Here is a 13,161-nt window from a genome sequence, read left to right as displayed (position 1 = left end):
ATGCCAACGTGACCTGGGTTCGGAGTCTCAATTCAGAGGAATGCTGCGTTTCCATCACTCCTTTCCACCTAGTGGGTATCCCTGACCCCAGGCTGAAATGTGAGAAGGGGCAGCTGATCACTCACCGAGGACTGGGTCTTCTGGAGTTCCTTGAGAAGGAATTCCACCTTCTTCTGAGTAGTGAGCGAGGCCAGAGCAGCGTTGTGGCTACTGCAGGCCAGCTTCGCATTGTCATAGCTATCTTTGGTGTTGGTGATTCTCAGGCAAGAATTGCCAACCAAGTGCCATGTTGCCCCACAGATGTTTTCTGCAAAATAATCATCACTGTCATCCACAAATTCCTTTCCTGGCTTGGTCTGCTGTGGTCTTCCATGGATGAGTGGGTGGGAATAAGCCAATCAGCAAAGCACAGACAGCATTTAATGTCTAGAGCAGTGTTTCTCAACCTCGGCAGCTTGAAGATGCGTGGACTTCAACATGCTGGCTGGGGAACTCTGGGCGTTGAAGTCCACGCATCTTAAAGTTGCTGAGGTTGAGAAACACTGCTCTAGATGGAGTAATTATTGCAGCATTCCCCTCTCTGGTGTCCTCAAAACATGCTGGGGTTGCAGCTCCCACAACTGCTGGCCCACGTCTCTTTTGGCCGCCCTGGCTGGGGATTCTGGAACTTGCAGTCCCACCACGCTCAAGGATTGCCTTATCTGACCAAGCAGAGATGTTTTAGGGAAGATGGTTAAGAGTCCACTAAGAGCAAAATTGGGTAAGAAACGTGGCCCAAAGCAGAACTGGACAGAAGAGAGGGATAAAACCAAAGCCCATGAAGAAAGGTTTGTTAACCTAATCACAGAAAAAGAGAGGAGACTGTGGAGGAGAAAAAAGGCTTCCACATTATTACGCAGGGCTGAAAACATCCTCAGGGTGCTGGGAAAGAGGATTCAGACAGCTCTGCCCCTTTGAGGAAATTTGCCATGCAACTAGAAGGTGAGAATAGCCAAGGATTTCTTGCCTATAATGCTGAACTGTGTACAAAGATCTCCATCCATTTGCCTACACAAATAGTTAGTGCTATATGGAATCTCCCAAACTCCAAAAATGTGAAGAAGATGGTCTGATTTTAAAACAACTAAGTAGGCTTATGGTTCTGGGCACCAATGGGACAGCTGGGTTTCAAGGAGAAATTGAACGAAAAGAAACTTGCAGAGGGATGCAAGTGCTCCGCACGCTTGCGATATCTGAGTGCCTAAAACCCACAATTTGAGCTCCATTTTTTTCCATCACAAGCAAGTAGTCTAAAATGTTTGCTTTGACAGAAATAATATTAATATGGTTTAATATTAATCTGGTAAGAGATTATATTTTAAACTGTATTTATATCTGTACTGGAGAAGTCAGAAACCATCTTTCATTTCTTCACTTTTATCGTGTTTTCTTTTCTCTTTAGCTCTATTGTCTTGCTTTCCTCTGTTTTCTATTTTGTATTTTAACTATATATTTTGAAATTGAATAAAGTTCTTATATTAAAAAAAAAGAGAGAGATATCTGAGTGCCGTTCAACAGCCTGGGATGGAGACACACACGCACACCCCCCCTAGCCTTCAATTGCTGCAAGTGGGTTCAAACCGTCAGCAGATAGAAGCTCAAGGCAATGAGTAAACAGATCTATCAACTATCAGCTGGTTGCCGGGATTTCTGTAACTGAAGTGAGTTAACACTTTCCCAGTTAAGAACACAACTCAAAGGACCAGACACCCTCTAGTCTGGCAACCTGCAGTCTACAAGAGACTCCTCCTCAGGTGTCGCAACATCACAGTACCTGAAGCACAGCAAGCCACTTCTGGGCTCCAGTGAGGAGGAGCGGGGAGCTTAAATAATGCCGGAAGTGCAGGAGAAGTTACAAGGGAGACTGCCACTTGCATCTCAGCTACAACAAGCTCACCTCCTGCAATTCTGCAACGGCGGGGTTTCAAGTTTAACTCTGCCCTCTTGCACCATACGGGTCTCATTTTTGCAGGAGATGGGGTAGAGCGTTTCTAAGAGCTTTGCTCCTTGACTATATTGGCAGCTTAAGAACCTGAAGAGCTACATCAATCACTTCTCCCGGATTGCGGAGAAACCAAGGTCTCTTGTCATACTGCGCATGTTAATTGGCAGGGCTGCGGCAGCAGTATCTCCCAAAGGCCGGCGAAACTTTCCAAAAGTCCTCCCAGATTATTTGCCCATTCTTGCAGACAACTCTTTCACCAGGACTGCCAGCGAACCCACCATGCAGAGACACACGGATGCTTGCGCAGAAAACGTGAGAGGGCAGCTCTCCTGAGCTTTTCGAAGGAAACCGCTGCCTCAGCAGAGATTCATTCTTTGCAAAACGTCTCCTCAGATGCTTTGCATACCTGTATGAATCAAATGCCTCAGCAGGTACAAACACCTGGCCAACCTTGTCTGAACTAAAGGCTAGACTGGAAGTTAGAAACATTCCAGGGCAAACCATCCCTGCATCATTCCCAAGAAAGCTGCATGGACATATCCACAGAATCAGAGGCATCCAGCCACCTGCATCAGGAATGTTCCTGTTACATCTCACTGCTTTGCTAATGGTCACTTCCCCTTGGCCATTCTCTCTCTCCTTCTCCTTCCCTCTCTCCACACCCCACCTCCAAGAACCCTCTGTGGGTAGACGTCTTACATCCTCCGCATATGAACCTGCTCTCTGCATCTGATGAAGTAGGCTGGGAGATCCACAGAAACAGATGTGACCTTGACTTTCTTAGCTCGTAAGGCGTCCATGAGTTTCCTTGTATGGGCTACACCAGGTTTGTTTTTTAAATTCACAGCCTAGCCACGCCATCACCTCATTCATTAGGGGTGCTGAAGACTTCCTGGAGACCCTCAGAACAAGGCATGCAAAGACCCCTTAGGCACAGCCCTGCTCGTTCCTTCCCCTGTCAACTGATCAGTCTCCACTTTTCCCACATTTTTGCCCACTTTCAGCTAGGAGGAACTGCTAATAGGCAGCACCATGAGAGTTAAACCATCTATCAGCAAAGGGACACTGCTTCCCTCCCTGGGAAAGGCAACGTAGGGAAAATTGCCGGGTGGATGTTAGGCAAACGTACCAGGCAAAGCAATGCATTCTTGATTCCGGCCTTCCCACTGACAATTCTGATCCAAGCTGCAGCTCTTACAACTTGTCTTTTTGTTACAGTAAAAGGCAGGGTTGTCCTTGGGGCAGCTTTCAAAGGAAGTAATGGGGGTCTACAAGAAAAAGCAAAAGGTAAGCTTTCTTTCACCAACATTTCTGCAACCAAGCGTGATTTATTTGGCCTGCACTCCTCTGTCACAGAACAACCCGTAAGCGTGAAAAGCAGCCCTGAGGCAGGGTGAAGTGAGGTCCCAGCAAGTCCAGCATTTTGTTCCTGCAGCAACCAGGATACGCCAAGGAGAAGCCAACAAGCAGGACACAGGACAGGGCTTTGGATGCATCTCAGCTCAAATCTTTGATTTGAAGCTCCTGATCAGATAAGTCTTGCCATGGATTCCTTCCACCAAAGACTCAGGTGATGCCTTCAAAGTTCAAGCCGTCCAAGCTGGGGTTGGGTGACCATCTACTGGTTGAGCTGCTCAAAAGCCTGCTGAGGGAAAGCCATTGTCCCTGAGTACCATCCCTTCTGGGTGACCAGGAAACATGTTATAGAGCTGTTAGGGCGCACGCACACACACAGGTGGTCCTCACTTACCGGCCATGCGTTCAACGACCACTCGAAGTTACAACGGCGCTGAATGAATGGTAGGTACCGCTGATCCTTGAAGTTATGGCCTTTGCCGAGTCCTGTCACATGATTGAATTTGGGGCACTTGGCAGCCCGCCCACATTTACGACTGCAGCGTGTTTCAACTCTCCCCACCCGCCTACCTCCCCCGTCTCTGTCCATTTGGCTGCCCCACACTCCACCACTTATCCCTGCTGCCCCCCACCATCCCCAGCTGACCTTTACCGTCTTCTTCCTCCCACAGCTGACAAGGCATCTCTGGCTGAGGCAGCTGCTGGCTGGATCCCGGGTCAGCAGTGGGAGGAAGATGACAGCACAGGTCAGTTGGGGGTGGTGGTGACAGGCAGCAGGGGTGGGCAGCAAAATGCAGGCAGCCAAAAGGGCAGAGATGTGGGGGTGGAGATTGGCAGGAGGGGGGGAGCTGAAGTGGAGGCAGAAGTGTCAGGGCAGGAGAAGCATGAGGTCCTCACCTAATGACTGCCACTGGGACTACTGGACTGCTGTCGGTAAGCAGTACAGTCACATGATGCTTTGCCTAATGGCCGCTTCGCTTAGCAACAAGAATTCCAGTCCCAATTAGGGTTGTTAAGCGAGGACTACCTGTACACAAAAAGGAGGACGTCCTTCAGCTTGGGCCACAGGTTGGCTTGGTTGTAAGGTTGGCCAAATAATCTGGCCGGCACTGGAGACAGCAGTCACTCAGCCTTATCTCTGTGGCGCAGGCATGACTTTCACAATCCCGTAACTGCCCCAACTAAGTGGAGAGCTGCAGATGTAGAAATCAGTGGACTAAGAATCTGACCTCTTGTTTTAAACTAAGCTGACTTTATTTTTTTAAACTCGAGTGCAAAAAGGGCTTGGAAGTAATCAGTACATCTTGTGAAATCTCAAAATCCAGAGACCGGGCCAAGAAAAATTTTACGGCTGGTTGATGAGGAGGGGGGCCGTGTCCACAACAATCTTGCTGAAACAGCTGAACTCAGGAGTTTCACCCACTTAGAACTCCAGACTGGTACCTTCCTCATCAAGACAGCTTCAATTGCTGGCAAATGCTTTTTTTACAGAGGTTTCAAGAAAGAACGCAGTTCTTTGAAAGAAAAAGCAGAAACGGTTACCTGGTCTTCTGAACAATTGCTGTTTTTTGACATGCACTGGTCGGTGCACCAATGACACCAGTTTGTGTTGGCTGTACAGCTGTAGCAGTCTGTAATCTGATCACATTTTTCATGGTCCACAGCTAGGGAGGGAGAAAAGCTAGCATGATCGAAACCTCCATGATTAATCACCAGCATCTGGTGACTGAATGACAAAAGGTTTACCCCTCTAACCCAAGGACGCCACAAGCAGCAGATGCGCTCCTTAGGACCAGCTTCACTGCGGTTCAACTGAACCAACTACCTTGATTTCATTGACATGCAAGGAAAACTTCGGCCACAAGATTGGTCCCACAGTGGGATGGTCTACTTATGGAGGCTGTGGGTTCTCCACCTCTGGAGGCTTTGAAGAAGAGGATGGACAGATAACTCTCAAGGATGATTTAGTTCACTGTTTCTCAACCTTGGCCATTTTAAGATGTGTGGACTTCAACTCTGGGAGTTGAAGTCCACACATCTTAAAGTTCCCAAGACTGAGAAACACTGGTTTAATTAGTTTTCCTGCACAACACAGAGGGTTGCACTAGATCAGTGTTTCTGAAAACCTTTTGCTCTCAAAACCCCTTCCCAATTTGAAAAAATTATGGAGGACCTGAAAAGAGCTTTTGTTTGTATAGGATATATTTGTCAATATTTACCATATTAAAAATTAAAACCGATGCATCCGTAGAATATTTATTCGTCGAATCATGTAACAACAATATTAAGCCCATTAGATATTAACATGAAGTATTTTTCATGAAAAAATCTGCATTTTAAAAAAAAATACTGTAAAAAACACTAATGAGAAGAGTGACAAAGTTTTAAGTTTTTGCAAATACCTTCAATCTCTGGCAAATAATTTTGATTTCGCAGACCGCGGAGCAGGTCTTGGGGGACTCCCAGGGGTCCTCAGACCACACTTTAAGAAACACTGCACTAGATGATCCTTCTGGGTGCTTGCATTCTACAATTCTCTAATTCAATGTCCATATCAGTCTAAAAACAGACTGATATTCAGGTAAGCGAATGCTCCTCCGTACAAAATAAATTCTTCTCAAAGGAATGTTGATCAGTGCACAGAGGTTTTACCGAGAAGAAAGGTGAGGGATCTCTCACCTTTGCATTAAGAAGGGGAAACAGCGAAGGAAGGCTGAATATACATTTATCACAAGTAGTGAGTTTAGGGTCACGAATCTCTAGCATGCACATTTGGTCTTCTGGATCAGGGTTCCTCAAGTTTGGCAACTCTAAGCTGTGCGGACTTCAACTCCCAGAATTCCCCAGCCAGCTTTGCTGGCTGGGGAATTCTGGGAGTTGAAGTCCGCACAGCTTAGAGTTGCCAAACTTGAGGAACCCTGTTCTGGATGGTGCAAAGTAAGTCATGTTGCTTCTTTCTTAACAAGGTTTGTGCTTGCACAGCTTTGACAACTGAATTCCTAATAAGTGATTCTGCTTCTACAGAGTCCATAAGTGATAGAAACAAAAACTCCCTGGGTGGCCAGTCTCTCTCTCCCCCCCCAACCCCAACCTGTCTTAGAAGATTGTTGTTCTGGGAGAAATGAGGAGAAGGGAGCACTACATATGTCACCTTGAACTTCTGAATGCAGGATATAAATCAAATCAAATCACAAAGGCCAACATGTTTCAGAAAACTTCAACTTGGAACATTTCAGCAGGCAGGCATGGCGCCCTTAAATAAATACATTTTCTAAAGCCCACTGGGCTTCTGTACAATGAAATGTTCCCTTCTGGCACTTGAGATGCTCTCATATTTCAGCCCTGGATTCCCCACCTCGCCCAAACCACACACTCCACCATGGAATGCTTTGCCACAAGGCCTGCTGAAGTGAACTGGAACTGGCTAAGAACCCAGAACTAGCTTCACATATCCACCGTCCAACTGACGAAGGATGAAGTTTAGCAGTAATGGACAAATGAAATCAAGGACCCCGCTAATTTAGTACAAATGGAAAATCAAATTTGCTAGAGCATGCCAAAACAGTAAACGCAAAGTCACAAAGGACTGTCTAGGACAGTGTTTCTCCACTGTGGCAACTTGAAGATGTGCGGACTTCAACTCCCAGAATTCATGGCTGGCTGGGGAATTCTGGGAGTTGAAGTCCGCACGTCTTAATGTTGCCAAGGTGGAGAAACACTGGCCTAGGGCACAGTAGGGATAAAAACCAATGGACTTGATTGCAATACCTACCAAGCCAGGAAGGACATTCTTCAGTAATTTTATGTTCTTGCTGCGTTGTGGCCATTTCCCAAGGGAGACACTGGGAAATGGAGCCATTCCAGACACATCGGAGTCCAGGACCCGCCTTTAAGCAGGAGACCTTACTGCTGTATGCTTCACAGCTTTCTGGAGTATATTTTACAATGTCACTCAAGAGCAAGCTATTGAAGCCACCAAAGATATACATGGTGCTAACAAAAGAAATGGAAGAGATTAATCAATGGCTGTCCTGGGAGGCAGTAGAGGCTGAATTCAAGGCATATCAGGTAAGTCCCTTGGACCAGACTGATCTACGCTGATCAGACTGGGCCAACAGGCCATCACCTGCCTATTCAAAAGGGATCCCTACTTCCAGTCAAACTGAACTCCCAACTCAACTGAAAAGGCTGGCTTGTAAAGGAATCTGCTTCAGGAACTCACTGCTTCTAACGGATCCAGACAGTTTGCCTGAGCAGGACTGCTTCCCAATCAACGCGCACCCGCAAGGCAGGAAACATCTGGCAAACCCATGCACAGTGCGGAGCTGCACTTGGCTTGAGGATCCAAGTGGGGTAACGTTTCCAGAGGGTTTGGCATTGTAGGTGGTAATCCAGTAGCATTTTATACTGCACAACGCTCTAGGCTGCAACTCCTCACGAGAAAGGAGCAGGGCAGGGGACTAAGAAGAATCACTCTGGTGTGACCGTGCAGTACTCAAGAGGACTGCATGCATTTCTTAAAAGTGTAATTTCAGTCCTCCTGGCTGCAGAGGAAACTGGAAACACAACAACTATGAGCCCAACGCAGTATCAGTACAAACAAGTCTTTCTCAACCTGGTGTCCGATGTTGCAATTCAGCTCTTGTAATTCCAAAGACCTTGCCAGGAACGATGGGAATTGAATTCTAGCACTTCTGGAAAGCAGCAGTCGAAAAAGCTGCCTTTAGAAACAAGGGCACGAACTGTATTACAGGCTGGAATGGATAAGGTAACTGTGGCCATCTTTTTCCCAGGTACCCCACCCTTATCCAACGACTTTTATTCCAATCACCCATTGGCCGGTGTATCCTTGTCCAACCTACACCAAACAAATCTTAGAGTATTAAAAACTCAGCCCCTGGATCTCCCAATCAGCTTAATAAAATAAGCATACCCAGAGGTGAATAGCTCACATCATGTATCCTGAGGGCAGCCTCTTATTTGTGAAATGCAGAATTATTAATGGGGTGCAGAATGCACAGAATCTTTAGTTACTGAGCATCACCCACACAGGAAGGAGACCCGAGCTTTAAACGGTCTTTCTAAGCAAGCCTCAGCAGTGTTAAAACAGCTTCTGTGGGTATTTTAAGACAGAAAGTTATGGCCATGTAGATTAAGTGACAGCTGGCTGGAGTCAAGCACAACGTGGTAGATACAAGGAAGAGTTCAAAAAGGGGCTTATAATAACAGCGCACAGGAACAGCAAACGGCTTCTGCCCACGAGATGATTTCAGATGGGCTTCCAGAGAGGCAGCGAAGTCACCTTGCTCTGATGGGAGGTACATCAGAGGTGGAATCTGTTGTTCAGAGCAGGGACGGATGCAGGACTCCACGACCAACATCTTCGTGTTTCAAAACTTGTACGTTTCCCCAATTACCCCATGCAGCTCATTACTACGTGGAAATAAAGAACTACTGGGGAGAGGAGGAATGGGGAAGAGAAGATCCGACTCTGCTCAAGAGGCAGTGTGCGCTCTAGTTGGATGCAACCGTCTGGCAGAAGTAAAGCAGGCAGCCATACTGCAGGTAGACCATTATGGGAAACATGATGTAGGAAAGGATGGTCAAGAACACAGCTATTAAAACACCAGCACTGCTGCCTTATATGAAACGCCCACAGTCTGGGTTCCTCTTTGCCCCTTCCTGAATAGCTTCTGGTACTTCAGAAATCCCATCAGCCTTCCCTGAAATTTGTTGACTTGAGTTCCCATCCTCCCCCGGCCGGGATGGCCAAAACTGTCCTGCCAAACCAGGGATGAGATGGGTCCTTGGCTTCAGGAACCCAACAGAATTGTCCAACACGTCCCCCCTGTGACCTTCAGCAGTTTTTTTCAAAGGCTATACAGAAAGCCCCTTTCTCAAAAGGCAGCCATGTGACCTTCCTGCTTGCTTGTGGGTGTGGGTGTGTGTGTGTGTGGGTGTGCGCGTGGTGTGGTGGTGCTACTACCTCAGTTGAGACCAGTTTCTCATTACATTTGCGTTCAAGCAGGAATCCTGGCACCAGCACCCATCACAACTCGCAAAGCAAGTCTGTAAGAAAGGGACGCTGGAATACCACGAAGAAAGGAGACCATGAGAGACTTTGGGGGCCCCAGGAGACCCCTGGTCTACCCATGGAGCAAATGCAGCAAACTCTTTACAGAAACTGCTCTTCCAGGAAGACGATGAACTTACTTCTGAGGATGTGGTCCCAACGACTGGCACTGCAGAAGCAGTATAATGTCCCGGGAAAGTATCTTAGAAGGTATACTTCTAAGCACTTTCAGCTGAGCTTTGGGCATCCTAAAGCAGTTGGCTCTTCAGACGCAACAGAACCAGCCTCGGCTCCCCTCCCCCCTCCCCGCCCCTTCCCACCCCCACCCAAGACACACAGCCCCTTACTTGTTGCTCAGCACAGCCGAGTGTCCAAACCGGTTGACGTCGCGAGGGAGATCGGGTGGAGGAAGCACGGACCAACGATCGCAAGCTAGGATGAAAGAAGCCTATTTCAAAGACGTTCCTTCTGGCGCTTTGAAGTGGCATTTTGGGCAGAGTAAAATTCTGCATTATTCTAAGAGCAATTTAAAAGACAATTCAGAAATCATGCCAGTTGTTCTAAAGGGCAGAGGACTTGGGAGGTATTTGCACAGCAAATATAAAGAGTGCGCATTCAGAATCTATTTCCTAATGCTATCAGGCCAAACGTAATTATAATTACTTTGACCACCGTCTTCACAAACAAATACAGAATTCCTAGGCCACGTGCAAATGCTTTTCTGAATGATAGAGTAATTGTGCAGATTCAGTGCAATTGTTCCATCTCCAAAAGTTATTGCTTTATCCAGTTTCTTAAATTACTTGTCCCCTACTGGTGACCAACAGGTTATTGGATTAACACATTCAGCTCCATTTAGAAGAATAAAATGCCCAGAGTCGTTGAGAGTCAGGCGGCCTTCAAGTCTAATAAATTACTATTAATAATAAATATGGACATCATTTCCTGCTCCTTCCAAGTGTGTGGACCAATTCCCTTAATCCCCAGGCACCAGGAGGGCTGTGAAAGTGAAGTGATGAAATTCAAACATTTGGAAAGAACTAAACTTAGAGCGGCTTTATGGGAATGCAGAGCACTGGCAGCCAGTTCCATAAAATAAAAGTCTTAATTCAAACAAACAAACATTCAGCAAGAAGTATCAAATAAGGAAACCCACCCAAGCAGAAGCTATTTCCGCCAAAACAGCTTAAATGCCAAAAACCTGTCTGCTCAAAAAGTCTTTACTTTCTGGGTGGAAGAGGTGGCAAAAATAAAACTCCAGAGTCTGAGCAGAGACTAAGAAGGATCCTTTCTCATCTTTCATAAACGTTGTCCCAATACCCAAACTTAAAATCCAGAAAAGATTTTAGAAATCTTTTTGAAAGAAAGCAGAACAATACTACTTTTCATTCTACCTAATTCCAAATCACTTCTTGTTCCTCCCCAACCCCAATTATCATAATATTTCTAAACAGGCGTCTTGAACTCCCAGGACACAGCTAACTAACATGGACTTGAGTTGCCGTGATCAAAAGTGATACAATGATCAAGGAGATCTACAACGCTTGAAGTTGAGCAAAGGCCAACTGGCACCAAACAATGATCTGAAATAGGACCAGGCGTCTTCAGTTTTTAGGATTCAGAATCCCTGACACCCAGACCAACACAGCATAAATACCTAGCTAGAACATAAATTAAGAAGCTTCTGTGGTCTGGTTTTAAGGTATTTATTTATTTATTTATTTAGCTATCTAGCTATCAATCAATCAATCAAATTTTGTTACCACCATCTCCCCCAAAAGAGGGACTCTGGGCAGATATACTTATGCAGTTCACCGTTCAGATGACAGATGAAACGGGGGATACCTTGATGTGCAACCCCTGACCCAGCTTATTTCTAAGCACTTCCTAAGGCTACTCTTAACTCAGGTTGGCTTGCTCATGAGAATCTCCCAAACCTGGCCAAATCTGTCTAATGCAGTGTTTCTCAACCTCAGCCTCTTTAAGATGTGTGGACGTCAACTCCCAGAATTCCCCAGCCAGCATGGCTGGCTGGGGAATTCTGGGAGTTGACATCCGCACATCTTAAAGTGGCTGAGGTTGAGACACACTGGTCTAATGGGAGTAAACGCTTCCTTGATTTGAACTTAACTCCTGGTGGCTACATGGACATGTTGTTGTTTGTTGTTTATTCGTTTAGTCGCTTCCGACTCATCGTGACTTCATGGACCAGCCCATGCTAGAGCTTCCTGTTGGTTGTCAACACCCCCAGCTCCCCCAGGGATGAGTCCGTCACCTCCAGAATGTCATCCATCCACCTTGCCCTTGGTCGGCCCCTCTTCCTTTTGCCCTCCACTCTCCCTAGCATCAGCACCTTCTCCAGGGTGTCCTGTCTTCTCATTATGTGGCCATGTCGCTAAACATGGACATACCCTAGGCAATACAAAGAAATACACTATAGTTTGCTTCTTGCCACGTAAGCCCCTTAAACAGCTGGCAGAGATCTGGCTGGCTTTTACACTGAATGCAACTGTTCCATTTGGTGAAAGGGCACACAGATTTTTCCAGTGTTTAAAAGCCTATCTAAAGGAAAGGGAGCCACAGCTTTCAATGCAAATCACTCATCCAGCTGGCTGAGTACTCTGCAGCCAACAAATACATTTTTCTAGTTTAGGGGGAGCATTCGGAATGCCCTGAATCAACGGCCCTTTCTTTCTCCTCCTTTTGCAAGGAATCAAATGGAAGAGAGAAAAGCTCAAGGCTCTGAAATTACCGAGAATTATTTCCTTCCTGACCTTTGGGCTGAGCCAAGTTAAGATTTATAGCTCAGGGATCCACAGGAATTTACAACACACAGCGAATGGAGTTTGCTTTCTGAGTATGCACTGCCATTCTCAAGGAAATGCTTCCCAGTATTTCAGTGCACGTTAATATTAGAAGGTTACACAGTCATCAGGTGTATTACTGCTGAAGACCTTTGACAATTTTGACGACGTATTCAGACATTCAAACATGCTTGCACGGCTAGGAAGATGAGAGGCAGAACTCTCCCACGGGAAAGGATTAATCAGTCCTTAGTGCCGGCTTACCACGTGTGGGAAGAATAATCACTGAAGCTGCCCAGAAATTACAGGGAGGTTTTCATTTAAACCAAACGAACTAGGATAGCATTAAAAAAGGACCTGAATTTAATTCTCCCAGGTATAAACTGATCTGTTTCTGGTCGAGAATTGAGCACTGATGTGAAGGATTTGTTGAATGCTGCCCTCTCCTGGCTACCCAATTTTTAGCATGGACCAGACTAACTCCTTTCACTGCAGCGACTCAAAACAGCCCCTGCAGCCTAAATGCACCGCAGGACAGGAGGGGCAAAACCCAACAATTACGCTGTTTGTAAAGCTCTATTATTGATTTAGCCTTTTTATAGACTGAAGAAGTCTCCTACTCTCAAGGGACAGGAGCCTGAGAAGAGTCTTGCAAGAAAACCTTCACTGGTGTCTTCCAATTTCCCCAGAATGAAATAAAACCAGTAGCGCTGGGTTGCTTCGAGCATGTTCTGTCAGGCTCCCTCTGTCCCACCTGCAAGCTCCTCTCAAAGCAAGTCTGGAGCAAGTAGTTATGCTCATGAAGCCAGAGCAGGCCCGAGCTATACAGGTAGTCCTTGCTTAGGGACCGGCAACTTGGCTGTTAAGTGAAGCAGTCGCTAAGCAAAACTGCGACTGTGCTTACAATCTTCCTTCAGCTTTCCTTTGCTTTACAGACTTGTAAA

General features: G+C 46.3%; 1 protein-coding gene across 2 annotated transcripts in view; it reads right to left on the bottom strand.

Annotated features, from left to right (window-relative positions):
* ATRN (attractin) overlaps positions 1-13,161 on the bottom strand; it is a 197,649-nt gene that overhangs the window by 104,321 nt on the left and 80,167 nt on the right. For both annotated transcript variants that reach the window (XM_063310528.1, XM_063310527.1), the window contains exons 11-15: positions 9,761-9,845; positions 7,113-7,333; positions 4,883-5,004; positions 3,114-3,252; positions 126-307 (exon numbers count right to left, since the gene is read on the bottom strand). In XM_063310528.1, coding sequence (XP_063166598.1) covers positions 126-307; positions 3,114-3,252; positions 4,883-5,004; positions 7,113-7,333; positions 9,761-9,845 — 749 coding nt within the window. The remainder of the gene's footprint in view (positions 1-125; positions 308-3,113; positions 3,253-4,882; positions 5,005-7,112; positions 7,334-9,760; positions 9,846-13,161) is intronic.

The sequence above is a fragment of the Candoia aspera genome, chromosome 8 (genome assembly GCF_035149785.1).
Source record: "Candoia aspera isolate rCanAsp1 chromosome 8, rCanAsp1.hap2, whole genome shotgun sequence".
In the NCBI taxonomy this organism is placed as follows: domain Eukaryota; kingdom Metazoa; phylum Chordata; class Lepidosauria; order Squamata; family Boidae; genus Candoia; species Candoia aspera.
This window is presented reverse-complemented; position numbering and strand designations above follow the sequence as displayed.